Raw genomic sequence first — 24249 nt, forward strand, 5'->3', positions numbered from 1 at the left:
AATAATTATTATCATGTGATGTTCAAAATTAACAAGCTTTGACTGTGAATTTCCCCAGATGCTTGCCTTTAACTTAAATCTGGTGGTTAAATTGAAGGTGATAAATGCTCATATTTTTCAAAACAAAAATGTAGAAATTTGCTTAATTATATAATCTTGACATGCACATTGCCTTAGTTTGTTAATATTTAATGACAATGCATGTGATCTTTTAAAATACTAATATACACAAGGTCAGCAGTGAGTATCCACCACTGAATGCAGTGGTATTCTAACAAGAAGAGTCTGTCACGATGGATGAGAGTATTCCAGAATTTTTATTAGTATCAACAACTATAAGGCTGCTACAGCTGTTTTAATTACACATTGTTTAAAACTTTACATTAAACTGTCAAGATGTGCATTGATATCCTAACAGTACAACACATGTGCAAGGAAGTTGGAAACCTTGAGGTCAGATTTCAAAGCAGGAAGTACATCTGTGATCCTTTCAATGGCACTAAGGTAACAATACTAGTACGTACAACTCCTGTGCTGTAATAGCTTTTTGTAACTTTCTTAACACTCATTAAATCCCAACTTGTAGCTGCATTTGTCCACATACGAGATGCTTCAATCGCAGAAGATGTATGTGGGAGGAAGAGGGAAGATGCGAAATGTAGACCAGAACACCTCCCCATGGTTAACAACAGAAAGGTCAGTTAAAACTCTTTAACCCACATTGTCTCCTAGACATGGTTAAAGTGCAGAACTGTTGGTGACCTAGGACCACTATATCCTATTCTCTTTGCTGAGTAATGATGTGAATAAAGGGAAAAACTATTAATAAAAAATGTGAAATCATATGTGAAACAATACCTTCAATATAGATAATTATTTCTTATTTATGGTTCTCTTTATTAGGGTTAAAATTCTTCAACCAGCTGAAATTACTAATTACCCTCTAGTGGGAACAGTCTTTGTGGCAGCAAAAGACATAAAGAGAGGAAAAACAAACTGGAAAATTACATCCAGAATCTAAAGATTTAACACATTAAAAAACAATTGTATCCTTTCTTTATTTACTTCTAATGAAAGACCTCTCCTTGTTAAGTCCTCATTTGTCTTTTAAAATTTGGTATTTTTCTAAAAAAAAGTGTTAATGTTTACTAATTGCAGCTGCTCAAATCATAGCAAAAATTACATAATAAAATGGAAATAATGTATGGATAGATGAGTTTTAGGACTTCTTCATTTCTTTGCCCTCCACATCAGGAAAACCTAGTGCTGAGCAATGTTCCAAAGCCATAAGTATCCATTAGCCTGACACCCAGTGCAAATCTAACTTTGAAAGTGCTTTTTTTTGGCCACATTTTGTGCCAAGAAAATAGATAAGCCATTGCATTTGGCTTGCTACAACAATTCATTTAAAATACAATCCTCCAAAAACCACAGAAAACAAAAGTTTTTAAAATTTATAGCAATTTTGGCCCAGAAATTAAAACATGCACCAAATTTTCAATCACTAATCTGTTTAAGACATGCTTTAAAAATTTACAATATTTTATCCAATGAACCATTTTTACATGTGACTTTTAATGATCAGCAGAAGAAAATGCCTCTCATACTATTTACAGATAAAGGTAGCCTACCCAGTAGACCAGGTTAAACAAACCAAAAGCTGTGGGAAAAAAGATACGGGCATACGAATCAACTTTGGTGATACGGATGTGCAATCTCCCCTGCCTCCATGCTCCTGTGCGGCACTCATCGAAACAGCAAAAGAAACTGGTGCAATCTTTGCCATCTAGACACTCGTATCCATATTCTTCATCCCGCTCTTGCAGATGTGACGCATTGTTCATTTGGACAGCAGATGACCCAGGACGGATATCCACAGTAGGTGCCTATAATTATTACAGCAAAATAAATCAATCTGGTTACTGTGAGGGAATCAAAATAGCATATTCTAAAGAAGGTTTGTGCAGTTCTCTGCCCTTTCAAGATGAAGCATGTCCTTGCTGATAACATCGAGCAAGATTTGAGAATGATCTAGATTCGTCATGGGATTAACTTTCCTGTATTGTATCTTGAATGTGCTTTGGCCTTACACTTCAAATGAAACACTTCATTCAGATTTGTTTTCGAAAGTCTAAGCTGTGTGCTTATGTCCATTAGAAACAAAATTTTATTTTTTGGTATTAGACAGTACGTCTACTCTTTCAGTACAGGTGAAAGAGAGAATGCTATACTGTTAGAGGTGACCAGGTCTGTCCTTTCAACGATATATCCCCTGACTAAATTTAAGTTAACTAGCATCATTCAAATACCTAAATACTAAACAGCAAATTTTAAATTGAAAACACACCTTCCAAATAGTGCCACAAACACACCCCATCCAACAGCCCTTCTTCCCTCAAGCTGGCTGGTGGGATATCAGTAGCCAGCCCTACCTCATACTGGTGTGTTTGAATTTTATTTTTAAATCATTACTGTTGGTTATAGAATACTACTGGAAAACAGTACACAGGGATGTAGGATAATCATGCTATGCATTCATTCATGAGCTTCACTATTCAAGGTTATACCTTTCTTAAAATTCAGTTTAAGGTTGGTAACTACAATGTACATTGTGGGTGAGTTTGCTTTTGTATTTTAAGGTATTTTTGTCCATAGACTGACAATTTTCCTGAAAATTGTAAATTCTATTAAGACAAAATCATAAAATGATGTATGTACAGAATTGGTTTTAACAAGAAATTAATGCAGTAATGCTGATTTTGGCTTAAATTTGAGATCTTAATCATAATACTTGAACTTTAATGAGTCTTTTATGTTTGGCTGGCATGGTCTTTTAAAGAGATATAGGAAAAGAAAAACACATTAGGTTTTATCTAGATCCTTCACATATTTCTGTCTCTCACAATCTTAAACAAGGAAAAGCTGCCTGTTCCAGAGAAGAAGGGGACTAATTTAAGTAATGAAGTCGTAGCCGGGTAACATAATTGATTAGGATTCATGTTCCATTTAACCACATCCGAACAATAGATCTTCGATCTGCCAACAAAACTGAAATTATGGCATATCGATGCTCAAGTCATTAGTGATATCTGTTTTGTATAAATGGATCCTTTCAATCTGCCACAGGGGATACCAGTCACAGCTCTGACTGCAGCTCTCAGCTGTATTAAATAGGTTATCAATGTCCTTTTCGCAAAGGACAAGGAGTTTTTCATTATCTGCACTTTCTTGACATTCAACAGGGAAAAGGTTTAAGTTTCATAGTGATACCTGGTTTCCCTACATGCACAGTGTGATTGATTTGCACATAGCATAGTCTACTGGGAAATAAGCACCCAGAATATGCCTTATTGGGAAAATTAAATAGTATGCAATTACATTTGAAATAAAAGAGAAGCTTGGAATCTTCCCAAATGGGTTTCAATCAATTTTGCAGTAATACTGACATTTTACACAATTCATTATAGTATCTCACAACTCAAGTTTATAAAAATAGCTTTCTTACTTTCCCCTGTAATGGATGTCTTTTAGGAATGTTCTTACTTATAGAATTGATTACTGATTTCAGACATGGTTAATAATCAGAAAAGCTGAAGTAGTCAAGAGTAGTTTGACCTAAAATTACAATGGAGTACTATAAAATCAATTAATTTTAAAAAAGATCATTCCTATTATAGAATCATGGGATCCCTACAGTGTGGAAGCAGGTTATTTGGTCCATCAAGTCCACACCCGCCCTCAAGGAGAATCCCACCCAGACCCACCCACCGAGCTTGCACATCCCTGGGCACTATAGGCAACTTAGCATGGCCAATCCACCTTACCTGCACATCTTTGAACTGTGGAAGGAAACTGGAGCACCCAGTGGAAACCCATGCACACATGGGGAGAATTGGCAAACTCCACATAGACAAGGGTATACAAAGATTATAAAAGAATAAAAATTCAAGATGTTTTGGAAGTTGTAGATTTATCTGATCTGATTGATATTTTTTATAACGTCTGGTTAATCAGCTGGAAAAAGCAAATTCACTGTGAGGGACAGATTACAGAATGATTCAATAGACACCAGAATATTTTTTTTATTTGTAGGAACATTCACCATTTTCGAGGAAGTCCATTCACTAAATAAGTGTCCAAACTTTTATGCATAAAAGACAATTAGCATTTAATTATTCTAAATTATTTCTGATTGATATTTGTACATGAATTTCCATACATAATTTTTTTGGAGTTTTGGAAGCAAGAGCATATCTCCTTTATTTGATTTCCCCTGGTTTAAAAGCACTACCTTTAGCTGTAAAGACCATTAATATATTGTTGTTATATCAAGGATGATCCACTTTTTTATGCTTGTCCAAGAGGTGACAAGTAGCAATTTTAAAAGGTGGTTTTCTTTAGTACTTTTGTTACAGACTGGAATTCCTTGTGTTGAAGTAAAGACAAATCCAGAAAGAAGCAGAAAGTCCTAAGATCACCTAAGATCATCCTGATGGGGGAGGTGGGGGTGGATGCGTAAAGGGATTGCCTAGCATGGTAAACAGGTGATGGCTGGTGCCTGCAAACTGAAAATTTTAAAACCGTTGAATTGTTGATGTAAGTGAAGAGGGACTGGACAAGGCAAGAAAAGAAAATAGAGTTGAGGTAGGATTCCACTTCTGGAATCAAATGGTTTGGCTGGCCTCATGGTTTACCATTACACTACTGTTGGTGGAATTCACTTCAGTCTTTTCTCACATCCTGGCTCTAGTTCAATAATTCTGATCACTGTGAGCCACCAAGTAGAAATATGAAGTTCATAATATCGGAGAAAGTGAGAACTGTAGATGTTGGAGATGAGTGTCGAAAAGTGTAGCACTGGAAAAACACAGCAGGCCAGGCAGCATCCAAGGAGCGGGAGAGTCTTAGTGAGCTCTAAAGGCTTTATTACTTCGACTCTCCCGCTCCTTGGATGCTGACTGGCCTGCTGTGTTTTTCCAGTGCTACACATTTCGACACTCATCTCCAACATCTACAGTTCTCACTTTCTCTGATATTATGAACTTCATATTTCTACTTGGTGGCTAACAGTGATCAGAATTATTGAACTAGAGCCAGGATGTGAGAAAAGACCGAAGTGAATTCCACCAACAGTAGTGTAATGGGTAAACCATGAGGCCAGTCAAGCGATTTGATTCCAGAAGTGGGAGGAACACCTGAACAGGAGCTCGGTCGTAATAGGGACCAGCAAGTGATGGCCCACAAAGCCCACCTAGGTACTGAACCATGGAGTCACAAAATCTACATGAAGCAACAAGTAAAAGAAACAAAAAATTCAATTTGGCACAGTGAGTAAAGACTTCCCAGAAATTCAAAAACTCCTTAAGAGGGAAGGGGAAGAAACAAGCGCTCAGAGAATCTACTAATGGTAAACATGTGAAGAAACAGTGTGCTGTCAACACCATGAATGAACTATTGGTGAGAATTCAACGCAGCCAGTGTTATGGAGGATTGCATAGTGCAAAGGGAGTGATCCTAGGTTACAGCTGCAGCAACAGCGCAGAGTTAAATACAGATCACTATACATTGCGAGCCTGCCTATCACAGTACAGAACACAGAAGGGTAAGAGGAACTCTTCCTAGGGGATATGGCAGGTCCACTGCAAGATTTCAACTTCATTAATTTCATTGACCTGCAGAACATATTCTAGTAAATATACATGAAAGGTAAGTGACAACAAAATTTACCTTAAATTGGCACAAGGGCAGATATATTGATTCTTTTGATGTCTTGGTCATGGTTAAAGAAAACATCCAACTTCTCCACTCAACTTTGTAATACTAGAGATTTTAAAATAACAGTAAACTAGCTGGTGCATGCCACCCTTTGCAACAATGTGAAGCCGGTCATCCTGAATGTTATTCCTAACCACTATTGTTCTTTACTTTAAATGGAACTGCATGTGTATCAAGTGCCAGAGTTGCTGAAGATGGTTCAGCAAACCAGGAATTTCTCTCCACTGCAGGCATCTAGCCTGAGGATTGCGAAAAGGTAATGCTGAGCTTCAGCTTATCAAAAGAGATGCTTGAAATGATTGGGGAGGGGGAGGTGTGACGAGCTGCTAATGGTATTTCTGGACGTTATTTTGCCCTTTCAAGAGATAACCACAGACACTCAGATTGTCATTTAGTGAAGGCTTAGACCTGTTCTCTTGCATCTGGGTAGCACTGTTTCAAAGTCCCTGCTGCCTCTTTTGAGCAGAATCATTGCTTTGTTTTCTTGAAGAAAGGAGAAATAAAGGTGCAGCAACAACCAACGTGGATTTAAACAGAAATTTCTCCCTTTGATAAAAGGTCAGAACACTAAATGGAAGCAGGGGCAAAACCTTATACGAGAGCAATTATCAATAGAAGCAAGTGAAACTTTAAACGTTCTACAGTCAATAATGCCCACTGCAACAGCGTAGTATGGCTTATGGATTAAGAATAAGATCTTCAGTGATGCAAGGAAGAATTTCACAGCTCCATTGTGAAGAGTATTGAAGCTTCAGTGAGGGTATAGGATGGGCCTGCTGCAGTAACAGTCACCAACCTTATATCAAGTGTCTTTACAAAGATATTCAGAGCACAATGCAAACTTGATGTATTTACAGGAAAGCTCCAAGTCCTCGAATTGAATCATCAACAATTATATACAGTTGATAAAAGGCTCAGGGAAAGATGAGGTCCTTTACTCCAAATTGGATCAAACCCATTTGACCTTCAAAGCTTTCACATCTGAAGACTGCCCTAGACCAGCTTTAATATTAAGCATTAAAAGGAGCTTGAACCACTAAACATAACTCAGGTTTGAAATAGTTTAAATATCTTTTAAAGAGGCTACTAACCTAAACAGTTCAGGCAGCATCCGAGGAGCAGTAAAATCGACGTTTCGGGGAAAAGCCCTTCATCAGGAATACAGGCAGAGAGCCTGATAGGTGGAGAGCCCTGCCTACCTGCCTATCTTCTTTTCCACTTATCCACTCCACCTCCCTCCCCCGACCTATCACCTTCATCCCCTCCCCCCTCACCTATTGTACTCTATGCTACTTTCTTCCCACCCTCACCCTCCTCTCACTTATCTCTTCACCCTTCAGGCTCTCTGCCTGTATTCCTGATGAAGGGCTTTTGCCCGAAACATCAATTTTACTGCTCCTCGGATGCTGCCTGAACTGCTGTGCTCTTCCAGCACCATTAATCCAGATACTGACCTAAACACCAGTTGCTAGTAGTTACATAACTCAAAACAAATGTCTGCAACTCAAAACAAATGTCTGCAACATATTTCTGAAAATTATTTACAGAAGTAGCCAGTGTTCTTATGCAACTGATATGAGCACAGTAAGCTTGAAAATAACTGAATAATACTATCTCAGGAATATATTATGCTATGGTCAATAAATGTGCTCTGGAGATTTACAGAGAAGGGACAAAATCTTGAAAAAGACAACACAATTTTTTTTAAACTTTGCAGAAAACTATCATTGAGAAGAACAATCCTTGTTAGGAATGGAAATCACCTGCAATTTCAGGATAATATCTAGCAAATAGCAAAAAGCTTCAGAGCACAGAGAGAATTAAATGAACTGGTTATCCAGTCTGCAGACCATACTGTTATGCACTCTTACTTTCTGATACAGTTCCAGAGAAGTTCTTGTCTACAGAGACAGCTATTGTACGCTACACATGTGTTTGCCCTACCAAACAATAACAAGGGAGACTATACATCCTGTAGATCCTCCAGAGAGCTGAGAATACTGGTGAAAATTATTGCCTCAACCCAAAGAGGGGGATGGGGGCACTATGGGTAATGCTCACGTAAATAGAGAAATGTGGTACTGTAAAAGAACTTGGGTGAATTTACTACTGTATATCTTGACCCCTTTTCAAGCAGAATTAACATGTATTCTTGGGGTAAAGATACTGTGATGTTGGATAATACAGATCTAGTGCTTGAATCTGTAGAATGTCTTTTCTTTGCATGACTTGTAAATAGTTACACTAAAAACCCTGTCAATTGCCATTTAGAAAAGACTGTGGCCTTCACATGTCTATATCATGTGGTTTCTATAATGGACTGTTCTTTGTAATGCTATTATATAGAAAGTTTAAAAGTTTATTCCACAAATTTTCTTTTTTGCTTTAAATGGGCAGAAAATTAAAGGGTAGGGGGGAAGAGGTGGGTATATAAAAATGAATGACCTATTCCAGGAGATTATCACCCAGGTAGTGAAGCTGAAAATCTATACTGTGAGGCAACAGCAATTGTCTCTAGAAGATGGCCTTAGTGGAGATTTTTTAACATGTTACATTTTTCAAATTCTAAGATCTGGCACCATGTCACAATTAAGATACTATGGCAATGAACTTGTTCTGTGAAGTGAATGATTTGATTAGATGATTCAGAGCAGAAAAGGAAAGTAAGTAACTACTTTTGAATATTAGAGATTAAGGATTGATAAAATTCAGTCTACAGAAGTATGCAAAGTTGAAGAAAACATCTTTAAGTGTTATTGGTTTATGATAATGCATTGTTAAAACTTTTCTTGATAAATGGGATCAAATATAACTAAGCACATTTTCTGACAGAATATGTGCAATCATATCAATGTGGACAATCATTCAATTGCTTATTATACTGATTGAGTTGGACAACATTGACAGGATTTTCCAAATGATGGAAGAAATTCATAAATAGCAATTCTCTCTAACTTCTGAAAGTGATGAAATCGGGATTCATGAACTGGAATTTAATCAAAATCTGGTGCATTAACAATGGTTAGGATAGGACTGAGCAAGAACCTCACATAATACATCTGAACAGTATTATTTATTTCTTGAATCTCTTGAATATTTGTTTCAATCTTGAATCTAATTTATAACTATTTATATAGCATCTTAATAAATTAGCTAATGGACTTAAGTAATTTTGAAATGAATTAGTTCCATATGTATTTTGATTTTAGACACTGGATCGTAATGCCTAAAACAAAGAGCTTTGTGATTACTTCTTCAATTCTGCTGTTTAACATGAAGTGAATTCATGATGGAGATATTAGCCTACTATTGTATTATGTAACATATTGAACAGGGTCACAAAAGTGCCACTTTGTCTGATTGGTTTATATGTTGGATTTGTTGCCTTCGAAACATTTTACAAATTTCTTATCTACATCCAGTTTAGAACACATCAAAGGAGAATGGGTATTTTGCATCAAAAGTCTTAAGAGATATTGGTAAAATTAAAGGAAATAGGAACTTCAATGAACGCTGCTCACTAGAAGAACACATGTGATTAGCATTTAAAAGGCTGTAAAGATTTAGAATGTATACAATGCCGATTCCACTGGCTGTGTGTAGCAACATAATGAATTGTATATTGATTCACATTGGATTTTGGACAGGCAAAAACATTGACAGTAGGAATGCATCAGGCAAAAAAAATGCAAACCTAAGACTCCATTATAAAGTAACTATTTATAATATTTACAAATAAAACATTCCCAACAATGAGACATATAATCTTTCCACTGCACTTAAAATGGAGAAGGTAATAGATTTATTTCTACCATTATGGTGCTCTCTGTTAGAAATATTTTTACAGAATACTTTTAATTGAAATTACATGTCATGTACCAAGCATGTCATCTTACTTTACGTAATTTTTGCTATATAGTTAAAAATGTCTCTTATCTTATCTTAGGCTATTTTAATAGCTCATATCTCCCAGTTAAAGTCAGAGTTGAAACAGTTGCAAAATAACACAAAAGTTACACATGGCCTGTCATGTCTTTCACAAAACGATTATTAACATTGTATTGATATTGTATAAGTATTCTTCAATTAACAAGCAACTGGTGCTCAGACGTAATTGAGAAATTAACTGGCAAATAATATTCATGCTACACATGTGCCAGGCAACAGCAGAGAATCCTCCAAAAGAAGAGAATCTAGCCTTGACATTAAATGATTTTGTCATTGCTGAATCCCCCATTAACAATGCCCTGATAGTTAGGATTGACCAAAAGGTGACTGAACCAAAAACAGCTATATAAATACTGTGAGTACAAAAGCTGGTCAGGGCCTAGGAATTTTGTAGTCAGTATTTGATAGTTAATTCTTTGCCTAGTTGATGTGTGGCTCTGTTGCATAACTTCTTATAGCTGGCAAAACAAGGCAGGGAGAAAGTGAGGTCTGCAGACGCTGGAGATCAAAGCTGAAACTTTATTGCTGGAACAGCACAGCAGGTCAGGCAGCATCTAGTAATATGTTTTCCAACCCAAGCACAGCTATCTGGTCATGGATAGTGTCATAAAAATATACAAATTTATTCTTTTCTGCAATTATTTTTCCTATCTCTTTATGATTATATGTTTATCACTGCTACTGAACATGATTCCATCTCTCAAAACCATTCATTTCTCACTGTGTAGTTACTTGTAAGTGTAAACGACTGCTCAAAAGTAGCAATAATGTGTTGGGCCAAAGTTTCTATATTGTAAATATTTTGTAATGGAAGGATTCAAAGACATGACTCACAGTGAGCAAACCTGGATATGTAGCATCCTTCATTGTGTTAGGATGTCTCAAAGTGTTCTAAGTTCATTACTTTTAAAGTGCTACTTTGTCTTCAATCTTGGGGTGAGGGCTTTGCTTGAACCAGCATTTATTGACCATCTTTAATTCCCTTAAAGAAGGTTGTAGTGAGCTGCCACCTTGAACTGTTGCAGTGCTTGGAATGTAGGTGCACCCATATTTCTGAGAAAGAGGTTGCTCCGGCAATTAGGAGCAGTGATAGTGAAGGAATAGTGATGTTGTTCCATGTCAGGAGACTTGAGGGAAATTTGCAGGTTGTGGTGTTCCCATGCACCTGCTGTCCTGATCCCTTACGAAGGTACAGATTGTAGGTTTGTAAGGTGCTGCTGGGTGTGCCACTGAGAGTTATTGCAGTACACGTTTTAGACGGTACACACTGCATTTGATTGATGCATTGATGGTGAAGGGAGTGAACATGGAAGGTGGTGAATAGGATGCCAATCAAGTGATCTGTTTTGTCATGGGTTGTGTTAAACTTGAATGTTGTTGAACAGTATCCATCTAGGTAAGTGCAGAGTATTCCATCACACCTTGTGGTGACAAGAAGCAATCAAATAACATCCAAATATATTGAACCCATCTCAAAAGATAAAGGTACATTTTCCTTGTGATATTAATAACATCAGCATACTGACAGAAATAGATACCTTTGGTTAAAAAAAAGGGATATTTTCAAACTGGAAACAAACTAGAAATAAACAAAAAACTAATTATCTATGTTCATTGGAAAAATAAATATAAAGTACCTTTGACGAAAACATCCGAAGAAGCTTTTTTTAAGAAACAGAACAGAATAAAAATATTTAATGAAAACTTAAGGGGATATATCATTATCACAATGCAATTGAAATACATTTGAAGGAAGTGTAGAGAGAAATCAAAATCAATAAGTAGCAATAAATTCATTTATAGGACAGGAAACAGATCTATGTTGAATAACCTGTCATATCCCAGTGATGGACTTCATAGAGGCATTTGGATTTGAATGTCTGCTGCAGAGAATAACAGCTCCACAAAATGCATCTTATTATTTATATGGTGCACAAGAAATTCTCCTTAAATCTTAATTGAAAAGTCAGATGGTATGATTACACAGCATTATTTGGTAATAATGATCATCGAACAGGTACATTGGTTAATTCTTAGGTCAAAGATTGTAAAAACTGATCAAGCTCTAATGGTAGGTGTGGTAGGTATGTAGGCAAAAAATATAAGAGGGATGTTATGGCAGCAAATTTCAGAATGTATGCTTTCCATTCCTTCATAATGATATACAGTTAAATCAGTAATATCTCAAAAAGGATAAAACATTTAATCAAGTGACCACATTTGGCAAAATGGACTCTACTTCCATTCTAAGTGGAAAATGTGGAACAGCTCATGAAGGCAAAAAAGTGCAATGTTTACACCCAAGGGAAGTATTTATTTCAAACGCATGCTATACTTCAGCACATTTATCTATTTAAAACAAAGAGTAGCATTACAATCTTTGAAGGAGTCAGTGTTACAGCAAAACACTCTGACAAAGCTTTTGAAAAAGTGCTTCTGTACCCATCACCAATTGTGGTGCTGACTTTTATGACCTTTCCAACTTCAAACATCAATAACCATATCTAAGGATGCTATTGTGATAAGAGTACATACGCGATTCTTCTTCTTCTTGTCTTTGTCTTTACTGGGCTTTCTGTTACTGACAAAATAATGCAAGGTCCCATATTCAATCAGCGCAGCAAACACAAAGATAAAGCAAACAGACACAAACAGGTCCATAGCAGTCACATAGGAAACCTTGGGGAGGGATTTACGTGCAATCGTGCTCAGTGTTGTCATAGTCAGGACAGTTGTTATGCCTGCAATGAAAGTAAGATCATGAAAATATGTGAGCAACCTCCTTTAACTTTTATTTGACACTATAACACATAGAAGAGAAGTAGACAATGAAACCTTCCATGCATTTATGTCTTTCATGTTTGTATTAGCATTACCTTTATTACATATAAATGGCATGTTAGCAATGGAACTTGACTTAAATACACTCCATCATTTTTATTTTGAATAGTTATCTCACTGAGCAAATAATTTCAATCCTGTGAAACATTTGATACACTCACTGCTGTTATTTGTGCAAGTGAATTTTCACTCCTTCAAATGCACTGGGATTTTGTGGCAAAGTAACAGCCCTTGCTGCTGTTTCAAAGAAAGTGACTGGCAAAGGTTTAATGATCCCTGAGGAATGGATTATCTTTCCTGGTATGAATTGGGCTCTGGCATCAAGCCAGGAGTGCTCCAGCCATCCAACAATAGTAATGTCAGTAAACAACATGAAGCTTATGAATTCTCACAGACAGCAAACCACTAAGTAGTGTAGACTTATTTCTCATATTTTATAAAATTTGCAGAGAGCAATAACAATCATGGCATACATAGACAGAGAGCAGAAATATTCTAAACAAACTTTAAAAATACATTTTTAATTGTATGCACGCCCTATGGAATTTTTGTCATAATGGTAAAGTTTGACAGACAAATATAATGGTTCTTTAGAAGTAGTTATGATCTGGTACAGCATTAATTCCCAGTTACATGTCATTGACAATACCATAAGTTTTAACATTGATATTAGAGCATAAGAAAAGTTCACAGTCAGACATTTCTAAGTGATTTCCATCTGTGGGGGACTTCAACAGTTTATTTTTCAGAGTAACAGAATATCATTGTTCAGCAGCTTCTGGATTTCTGTGTTCAACTGTGCACATGTAAATGCAATTTCACAATTGTAATGATGGTAAATGGTGCCTATCTCACAATCAGTACATCTGGATAATTCAGGGCATCACAAAATGAGGTCGTCTATGAACATGTACAAGTCAGTTATGACATAACTGACAATCAAAAAATGGAAAAGTAGGTTACCTCTGTGGCATGTGGCTTTAGGCACTATGTGCCTAAAAAATGGTGCACATTTTGGATGAGAAGTGTGGTGGACGCTGCCTTGGTTAAAGAGTTTGCAGATTTGAACTAAATGACTATTTGCAGCTGCAGAGCAGGCAGGTTACATTGTTCATCAGCAATACAATACTGCTCTGATTCCAGTAGTGCAGTTTTGAAAGTCATATCCCAATTTACACACAGAGGCGAAGTAGGCTATAATGCTAAACAGCTTCTATCTGCGTTAGTTGTAGTGGATCAAATAATGATTATGGCATATCCATATCTTCTATCACAGTTCACCATTCACCAACAACCCTATGCTCTTCACATTTATTCTCTAATCATCACATTATCCTCTTTGTCACAATGAAAACAATGAACACCATCAAGGAAGTGCAGAGTAAAATCTAAATTTGAAATTTAATCTTGATAAAATGTGTATAAAAATAAGTACTCCCACCATATGCTTCAGCTGCCCATAATACATGATTATAGAAGGTTGTTGACCTGCAGTTAAGGAGACTGCAAATTGTTTTACATGTTGACCTTAAGCAGTTTGGGGCCTCAAAGGCTGTGCCACCATTCCTTGGCTGTGGTAGATTGCTCAAGCTGGCTAGACAACAGGCAACAGTAGGGATACTTGGGATGTGACAGGAATTTCACAGGCTGAGAAAAGATTGTAGGTTCATGCTCCACACTGCCACTGTCACTTTCCTCAAGTGATCGTAAACCATCTTACTGATCTGTTAGGGATCACATTGATGGATTGCTATGTTATTCTGTAGATTCCTCTTAACAGGATATCCACACCTATGATTGTAGTAACATAATACAAGGCAACATTATGAGCTTCCATTGTTGCTCTCAAATCTTTGATAGAACTGTTAATTACATACATCTGCCTTCTTCTGTAGCCTGGTCCATTGAAACTGCCACTTGAAGCAGAGCTGGTGTATGACCTCAAAGTTCAGCAAGCTAAAAATATTGCTACTCTTGCCCATGACCACGGATCCTGTACTCGTGTAGTCTCAAGTGTAGATCCTCTTCTGTCCTAACCTCCAGTTATGCCATGTCAGTGTCAAAGTTAGCAACTACAAGATTAAGATCAAATGATGCTATTTTTTCATCCTTACTATCTTCATCATTTTACTCTACTGACTAGAAAAGATCCCTTACTTGGGTACCTGAAAATGAAAAGAGACAAAGATTTGCGCAGTGACGAGACAGGAGAAAGAGAGAAGTGTTGATTGAAGCCATCTGCAGCTTGTGAATCAGAAGAAATTGTAGAAAGACAGAAAATTGAATGAGATGAGGAGTAGATACGCACAAATCCTGATCATTGGTCACCACCAGTGGCCACAGCCTCAGTGATGGCCCATCCCATTGTGGGCAGCATTGTCTCCTACTACACTTGTTTTCCACTAGTTCTTTCCCCTCTGCCTTGGCATGGACCATTTTCTGTTGAATGAATAAGGGTATTAGTGTCCTATAAGATGCCTGGTTGAGTTGTACTTTCAAGGCTTGTAGCAGTGTTAATTGTGTCAGGGTAAAGTAAAGCCATTAATGTTAGGATTGAATGGTGATTGAAAGAGATTGTTGGTAGGTAGGTGATGGGGATTCAGTAAATTGAACACAGATTGAGAGTTTGTGGTGCAGTTGAAAGGACGTGTAATTTGAAGATGAATGGACTCATGTTGACAGCATCTTTTTCTTTATTGATCTCAGACCTACGGTACAATGAAAATTCTTGGACTTGCTTCCTTATATGATCAAACTATAGCCCAGATATTTTTGTTTAAACTCCTACCATTTAAGTGGTACAGGGTGCAATTAAATAGTGCTAGCCACTCACTATCAGAGGCTTTTACTAAAGGCAACTATGTAGTGAGAATGAGATAGGTAAGGAAAGTTGTGACCAAGTTACAGAAAGATGCAACAAATATATAATCGGGGACTTCAATTTCCAAAAGATTAACAGGATTGTTAGAATAACAAGAAAAAAAGGCATGGAAATTTTGAAATGTTTACAGGAAAACCTTATTTGATCAATGCAATGAGGAAGAAAAGAGTGACAAGACTAGTTATGAGGAACAAAGTGGGGCAAATGGATCAAATTTTAGGGGAACAGTGAACAGTTTTAAGTAGTAATCGAAAAAGACAATGGGCAATCAAGCATCAAAAATATTTAACTAGAAAATACAGAGATGATCTTTGAAAGAAAATGGAAGTGTGAAGAAGACAAAATGAGAATACATTTAAGGCTAATATAAAAAGGATACTTAAACGTATTGTGCAAATGCATAATAGCAAAAGGATAGTGAAAAGGCGAAACTAACTAGGAAACATACGGAAGAATTCATAGTGGAAAAAACTTAAGGATGATGGCATAGCAGCAATGAGTACTTTGTATTTGATTTGAGTAGAGGGGAAGAGGTTGTTAATGTAACAGGAAAGAAGGACAAAGTAGCAATGTTAAAAATAAATGAAAAAATATGATTAAGTGCACAATACAAAATAAAATCATCACCTGCTCCAGATGGGATGCTTACAGGTTATTGAATGGAACCTTCCAATTTTCCTTCAAATGTGGGTTGGTGCCTTAGAACCAGAGAACTAGAAGTGCTACTCTTTTCTTCCAAAAAAAATGAAGTGAGGAATAAACTTAGCAACTACGGGCCAGTGAACTTAACATCAGTGAAAAAATCACTGGAGACAAAAATCCAGGGAGGAAAATATTTAGCACTTGGAAAAGTATGTCATAATAAGTGAAAGTCATAATGAATGTGTTAAAAGCCACTTTAGTTTAGTTGACTTGATTTAGTTCTTAGATGAAGTAATGGAAATAACATGATAATGGTAGTTTGAGTAATGTATTTATAGATGTTCAAAAGATGTTTGACAAATTACTACACAATAGACTTGTTAAACAAAAGCTTTTAGAATTAAAGGGATAGAAGCAGTATGAGTATGAAATTAGCTGAAGGGTTGAGGGCAGAGATTAGTGGTGATTTGGTACTTTTCAGATGAGTGCAAACCAAAAAGATGTTTTCCGAGTGTTGGTACTAGGAACACTGCAATTTTGATATATTAATAACTTAAACCTGATTGGACAGGGCATGATTTCAAGTTTATATATTAAAAAGAAAACCTCTACCAACCATAATGAAGTCATAATGTATTTCATAAAATATGATGATGACATAAACAAAATCGTGCCATTTTACAGGGGTTGCAGTGAGATGGGGACTTGTGTACGTACATAAACTTTTGAGGCTTGCAGGACAAGTTGAGAAACCACTCAAAATGCAAGTGCTTAGGGCCAGATTTTCAGGGCACAATTTTCCTGAGTCCATGGACTAAATTAAAATAATGTGTGGGATCAGGACATATTAGTTCTGCCCCTATTTCCAACCAACCCAATTTCTGTCATTAAGGAAGAGGCCAGAATGTGATTCATTGCCCCTGTGACTGCTTACACTCTGTCTCTGAGGTCGGTAGGCCCAACTCTGTACTGTATCAACACAGTCTCCAAATCCGCAGTAAAAATCACATGTTTATGGATACCTTCTTAATTAGAAAGTTTGCGTTTATTTGGTGAAATTTAATAACTTGAGCAATCAGTTTTAATCGCGGAAATATGGTCCAATGAGAACAAAATAGAATTATCATTGACAGTTAACTGCCAAATTTTGTTTAAAATTTAAATCAGGCAGTTTGACTTAGATTGGTCAAGGAATTACCTTGAAATTTGAAATAGCAAATGCCTCTAAGCTTTTTCTTTGTGCTGAATCAGGCGCAGCGTGTGTACAAATACATTCTATCTGCAAAGAACAGGGCCCTACATAATAATATAAACATGTGCCACTTCCAATACATGTAAGTGTGTCGTACTGAGAAAAACTGACAACCCCAAATTGATTTGTCAGCATATTTCTTTGCACACTTAGGATTGTCCAACAAATATTGTCCATTGCAGAATGATTCTAATTTTGGACACTGCATTGAGAACTTTGTAAGTGTGGGCTGCATGAGTACAGTCAGCATTTTGCTTTTGCAAACGGAGTGATATGATGTTCAATATATTCTGCCAGGCTTTGTAACATATGACCTATATGCTTGGTAACAAATCAGCAAAGAAATTCATATACCGGGTTATACTGACAGACGATTTGCAGAAATATGAGTATATCATAATAAAAATGACTAGCTGAGGGGGAAATGTAACTACCCATTTCTACCCCACATTAAAACTAAAAATCTGATTCAAACCGAATCATATTGTATTCCTCTTCAGTTCTATAGCATCATAAAAATGAAGGGTCTGCCCTGAGTCTTTCCAAAAGTGGGTAGGGGAGTTTAATTGGGTAGCCGACAATATTTTCCACAGCAAGTTAAAGTTTTGCTGTTATGTTTTTGGATTCTTTCGGGTGGATCAGCCTTTTCACAGTGAGCAGCCTCTTTTGCATAAAATAGCATCCATGAATATTAAGTAACACTCGAACCTGTTGGAGTTATGTTGACGAGCACAATGCTGTAAGGTCAAAATGGGAAGCATGTATTCACAAGCCTGACTACGTACATGAGGCATGCGCTTGGTAGGGTTCGCTTCTCCTTCCAAACTGCAGACAGTTCAAACTTCTTGACTAATATGGATATTTCATCACCAAGTCATTTCTTCGCACGAACAATTACACAGTATAAAAAGTGAGGTCTACCAGGGCCAGTTTATATGGTATTTGATCTTTCTCATTGTTAAATGCTTACTGTATCAAGGGTGAAGCCTGACCCAGTTAATTTGCCCATGATAGAAAACAGAATAGAACATAGAACAGTACAGTGCAGAACAGGCCCTTGGGCCCTCGATGTTGCGCCGACCTGTGAAATGTTCTCAGCTCGACCACCTACACTATCCCAATATCATTCATGTGCTTATCTAAGGATTGTTTAAATCTCCCTAATGTGGCTGAGTTGACTTCCTTAGCAGGTAGGGCTTTCCACGTCCTTACCACACTCTGCGTAAAGAAGTTGCCTCTGACATCTGTCTTAAATCCATCACCCCTCAATTTGTAGTTATGCCCTCTCGTACAAGCTGACATCATCATCCTAGGAAAAAGCCTTTCACTGTCTACCCTATTTAATCCTCTGATCACCTTGTATGTCTCTATCAAATCTCCCCTTAGCCTTCTTCTTTCCAATGAGAACAGACCCAAGTCTCTCAGCCTTTCCTCATAAGACCTTCCCTCCAGACCAGGCAACATCCTGGTAAATCTCCTCTGCACTTTTTCCAATACTTCCACATCCTTTCTGTAATGGAGCGACCAGACTGTACACAATATTCCAAGTGTGGCCGCATCAGTGTTTTGTATAGTTGCAGCATGATATTGCAGTTCCGGAACTCAATCTCTCTGCCAATGAAACCTAACAAACCGTACGCCTTCTTAACAGCACTATCCACCTGGGTGGCAACTTTCAGGGATCTATGCTCATGGACTCCAAGATCCCTCTGCACATCCACACAACCAAGAATCTTTCCATTGATCCAGTACTCTGCCTTCCTGTTATTCCTCTCAAAGTGCATCACCTCATATTTAGCTGCATTGAACTCCATTTGCCACCTCTCAGCCTGTTTCTGCAGTTTATCCAAGTCCCCATGCAATCTGTAACACACTTCCAAACTGTCCACTAATCCACCGACTTTAGTGTCATCTGCAAATTTACTAATCTATCCACCTATGCCTGCATCTAAGTCATTTATAAAAATGACAAACAGCAGTGGTCCCAAAACAGATCCTTGTGGCACACCACTAGTAACTACTCCAAACTGAATATTTTCTATCAACCACCACTGGCTGCCTTCTTCCAGAAAGCCAGTTGCCACACAGGCTGACACTAGCAAATCTGACCAGATCAGACAGCGTTTAAGTCGAAGGGACCTTCAGTCAAAAGGTTCAGAAATTGGTTGGTTAGGTACGAACAAATGATATGGAATGGAGCTGAATGTCCACATTGTGAGAGGTGCTGGAAGGGGCCAGGAAAATGAAAGAAGGCAACTGGGATGTAGGGGGAGAGCCATTGTGATCAGGATAAGGAAAAATGGTCCCTGAATATTTAGAGTTTGGAACACAAGGGCATTAAGGCACTGGAGAGGCAGAATGAGCAGGTAATTTTGATAATGACTCAGTGTGAGGCTAAGGCTGGGTATGGAGATCTGGACGGCTGTGGAATTAAGGAGAAGAGTAGGAATGTCAAGTAGGTGGTGAAAGGTCTGATAATCACAGAAGGATATTGAAAAAGGACAGAATGAATGCAAGAAAGAAGTGATGGGGAAGCAAAGTGTGCTGTAGAAAAGAAGTGGAGAGTATGAACAAATCATGTGAAAATTTAACAAGCACTACCTTTCTGCAAAATCGCCTAATATAAAATGGCCATGCAGAGCACGCACAGTACAAACTGAGACCTGTTTGCACTTGTTCCTGCACAAACAACAGAGGGAATTGACATGGAAATTGAAAAATACCACGTGCTTGGTTAAGGCCTAAACCTGAAAGGGAGCATTCAGTACAAAATAAAGATGAATTGGATCCATCAACTCCTAACCATAACAGCCCATCCACATGCCATGAATCATTTAACTCTGAGAAGAATGGCATTTAGGAATCACAAATAGTGGTTTTGATGGTTGGTGGATGGGGGCAAGGGGTAAGGAAGTATTTCACATGCAGCTACACAGGCGCATTCACAGCCGATGTGTCTGAATGCTAAAGACATAGTGATAAAATTGTTATGTAAGCTATAGATTCCAAGGTTGTAGGGCTGTACTTCAGGAAACAATGAAGAGCAGCAAGAATCTGATTGAACTGATTGTTTTCCATGCACAAAACAATGTAAAGAACAAGGCTACAAAGATCTTGTAAATGGCAGATGAGAAAGTGGAAATCCAGGCATGGGTTCTGGAGGATGCATTTCACCACGCAAATGTGGCTGTCGGGCAGGTCTGTGGTCAACCTCTGAGAAGCCTGTCAAAACCCATACGATAACCTGACTGTGTCAGGATTTCAAACAGAAAACAAACATTGCTGTCCTGATATTTCTTCACAGATCCGTACTTTCGTGCCAGGTGTTTGAGTAACTTAATCCAGTAGCTGCACGAGTTTTGCTGTGGTAAAGGTGGAGGGAAAGAGGAGAAGATGAAGGAAATCCCAACACCAACATAATCAGAGACACAAGCTCAAAGAGCTGCAGCCAAGTGAACCAGGGTATTCAGCACTGTTGAATAAAGGAAGGCTCACACTATGGCATGTTGGAACTGGAGATCGATGAGTTGAGCATTATATGCTCAACTCATCGATTGCCAGTTCCGACGTGCCACAGCGAGAAATTGTAATGACTTCCTCAGGAGACAGACAAGGGATGCAACAGATAGGGACCCTTCATTGCCCAGTACTTCCTGGGAGTGGAGAAACTACATCATGTTCTTCACAGCCTGCAACACATTATCGATGAGGATGACCACCTCGCCAAGACCTTCCTTATGCCTCCACTTCTCACCTTTGAACATCCACCAAACTTTAAACAAACCATTGTTCGCAGCTAACTACCCAGACATCAGGACAATATTGACCACAACACTGTACAACCCTGTCATGGCAATCATGTAAGACAAGTCAGAGTGTCGACATGGATACACGTGGGGACACTGCCCACCATCTTCGCGGCAGGTACTCATATGACTCGGCCAAAGTTGTTTATCTCATATGCTGCAGGGAAGGATGCCCATGGCGAGACCGAGCAAACACTGTGACAGTGAATGAATAGATACCACACAATAATCGCCAGACAGGGATGTCCCCTTCCAGTCAGGGAACACTTCAGCATTCAGGGACATTTGGCCTCAGATCTTCAGGTGACTGTCCTCCAAGGCTGACTTCAGGATATGCAACAAAGCAGAGTCGCTGAGCAGAGGCTGATAGCCAAGTTTGTTACCCATGAGCATGGCCTCAACAGAAACCTTGGATGTGTTACCGTTGGCCAGAAACTGGACCAGCCATATAAACATTGTGGCTACAAAAGCAAGTCAAAGGCTTTTAGTTCTGTGACTAGTAACTCAACTACTGAATCCTCAAACCTATCCACCATCAGCAAGGCTTGAGTCAGGAGTGTGACAGAACATATCACACTTGCAGTTGCAATAACTCAAGAAGCTTGACATCATTCAGGATAAAGCAGCCTCATGGATTGGTTCCACATCTAACACCTTCAACATTCATTCCCTCCATAATAAATGCATTGTAGCATTTATATACAAGATGCACTCCCATGAATCACCAAAGCTCCTTAGATAGTACCTTCAAAACCTGTGACCTCTATCACCTCGGAGGGCATCAAATATATCACCAGTTTTAAGTTCCCCTGCAAATCATATACCATTCTGACGTGGAACTACATTGCAATTCCTTCCGTGTCACTGGATCCAAACCTTGGAATTTCCTTCCCTCATATCAGCATAGTCACTGTGCCTATACCACAAAGACTGCAGTATAAGGCAGTTCACCATCACTTTATCTATCAGCAATAAGGGATGGACAATTAATGTTGGCACAGTCAGCAACACCCAAATCCTCCTGAATAGGTAAAAGAAAATCACAGGTGATTGACAAGAATCAGAGAAAAATCACACAATTATCATATGTTAGATTGCTGTGCCATGAAATTTTACTCCTGAAATTAAAGCTTAGTACTGAAAAATACACTTCCTTTGGTGAGGTAGAGTCACTTGACCTGAAACATTAACTCTGATTTCTCTCCACAGACGCTGCCAGACCTACTTGAGCATTTCCAGCAATTTCTATTTTTGTTTCTGATTTACAGCATCCACAATTCATTTGATTTTGATCTTTACTGCCTTTGCATATTATACATTTAAAATAGTGGCCAATATTCAGAGTTTAATGCATTTGTTGTAATTGTTCAGAACTGCCTAAATAGCTATGTTATTCTTATACATTATAAATAAATGTTCAGTCATGAGTCTCCACATATGCACTGCATGGATATGTACTATTCTTCTTCATTGACATTAATGAAGCATTGTGCAAGTATTGATCTGTGGCATAGCCTGCCTGCACAGAATAAACATGATACAGTGTAATGAGAAGCAGTGCAACATACAATAATTCCTCCCCTGTATATTTATTTTTAAAGGAACAATTAGAAGAGGTGAAAACTGTTATTGTTTTGTCAGAAAGCAATATAGTTCATATGATGTAATTACCTAATGATGTTCTGGCTGGTACTGCATCCTTATTGATCCAAAATGATACCCAGGATAAAACAACCGTCAATGTGCAAGGGATATAGGTCTGGATAGTGAAGTAGCCCATTCGTCTGCTAAGATCGAAGTACACAGACATCACAACATAATCTCCTGCAAAAAGATAAAAATAGAAGGCGAATCTTTCACTCATAATAAAGCAATATCGGCACGGAGAATGAATGATGCTAACCTCTCATTAGGCTTGCAGCTGTCAAATGAATTAAGTGTGGTAATGTGAAGTAATTAGAAAATCATCTAAGTGTCCTCTAAAGGAAATATTGGATGTGTATAAAGCAGGGCAAACAACTGCATGTCTCTTTCACCAATCAGTTTGAAGAATCCTTTCTATGACATTCTAAGAGTTAGAATGTGTAATTGAACATAATCAAATGCAGAGAAGTGAAACCTCCATTTAAATTTGAAATCACAAACAAACGCTTTCTTGTAGTGTGTGTATTGGGTATCTAGTGGATACATACCACAATGTCATATTCTCCCTGAATCTCTGGATAAAGTATTGATGTGGCATGGCTTCCATAGGAGCAGAGCAAATCAGTCAGGAACTTTTTGAACTTCACATTTTATAGTAGTAATGTTTGAATGGTGGAACTTTTTTTTAGATTAGATTCCCTACAGTATGGAAGCAGGCCCTTCGGCCTAACAAATCCACACCGCCCCTCCGAATAGTAACCCACTCATTCCCTTACCCTGAATTTACCCCTGACTAATGCACCAAACACGAGGGGCAATTTAGCATGTTCAATTCACCTGACCTGACCTGCACATCTTTTGGATTGTGGGAGGAAACGTGAGCACCCAGAGGTAACCCACGCAGATACGGGGAGAATGTGCAAACTCCACGCAGACAATCGACCGAGGCTGGAATCTAACCCGGGTCCCTGGAGCTGTGAGGCAGCAGTGCTAACTACTTAGCCACCACACCACCCTATGTTAATGTTAATCCATAATAATTATAAAAGTCAATAGCCTTGTTATTACCTGAACTATATAACATGGTATAATTTCAAATTATTATAATACTATTACTATATTTACAACTGAATTTTCCAACAGGAATGTTCCTGTCTACAGAATTGGAAAGAATGATTTGGGGATTTTAAGAAAGATTTCAGGCTATACAAATAAATGATCTAACACAAAGAGGGGGCAGGCAATATAGAAGCATAACATTTTTCTTGTCTATTAGCGGAAACTTAATAAGGTTTTCTTATATCCTTGATATTTTTTCTTAGAGAAGCTTTGTTTCCAGTTATAGGATCAGAAGGGTGTTATAATGAAACCAGATCCAGATAGGTATCATGTTTGTTTGCTACATCAGCATTTCATAAATTGTATTAGTCAAAAAATATTGTATCATTCCTAATTTTTTT

General features: G+C 37.9%; 1 protein-coding gene across 4 annotated transcripts in view; it reads right to left on the reverse strand.

Moving 5' to 3' along the window:
• Window positions 1-304: 304 nt before the first annotated feature.
• The window catches only part of LOC122556555 (gamma-aminobutyric acid receptor subunit gamma-2-like), a 130841-nt gene continuing 106896 nt past the window's right edge, over window positions 305-24249 (reverse strand). For 3 of the 4 annotated variants that reach the window (XM_043703347.2, XM_043703343.2, XM_043703346.2), the window contains 4 exons: window positions 22817-22969; window positions 12259-12464; window positions 11361-11384; window positions 305-1886 (listed from right to left, as the gene is read on the reverse strand). In XM_043703347.2, coding sequence (XP_043559282.1) covers window positions 1611-1886; window positions 11361-11384; window positions 12259-12464; window positions 22817-22969 — 659 coding nt within the window. In that variant the 3' untranslated portion in view covers window positions 305-1610. The remainder of the gene's footprint in view (window positions 1887-11360; window positions 11385-12258; window positions 12465-22816; window positions 22970-24249) is intronic. The other variant, XM_043703348.2, reaches the window with a different exon arrangement.

This window comes from Chiloscyllium plagiosum, unplaced genomic scaffold, assembly GCF_037043375.1.
Source record: "Chiloscyllium plagiosum isolate Xiang-an unplaced genomic scaffold, Cpla_swu_hap1 HiC_scaffold_16, whole genome shotgun sequence".
Lineage (NCBI taxonomy): Eukaryota > Metazoa > Chordata > Chondrichthyes > Orectolobiformes > Hemiscylliidae > Chiloscyllium > Chiloscyllium plagiosum.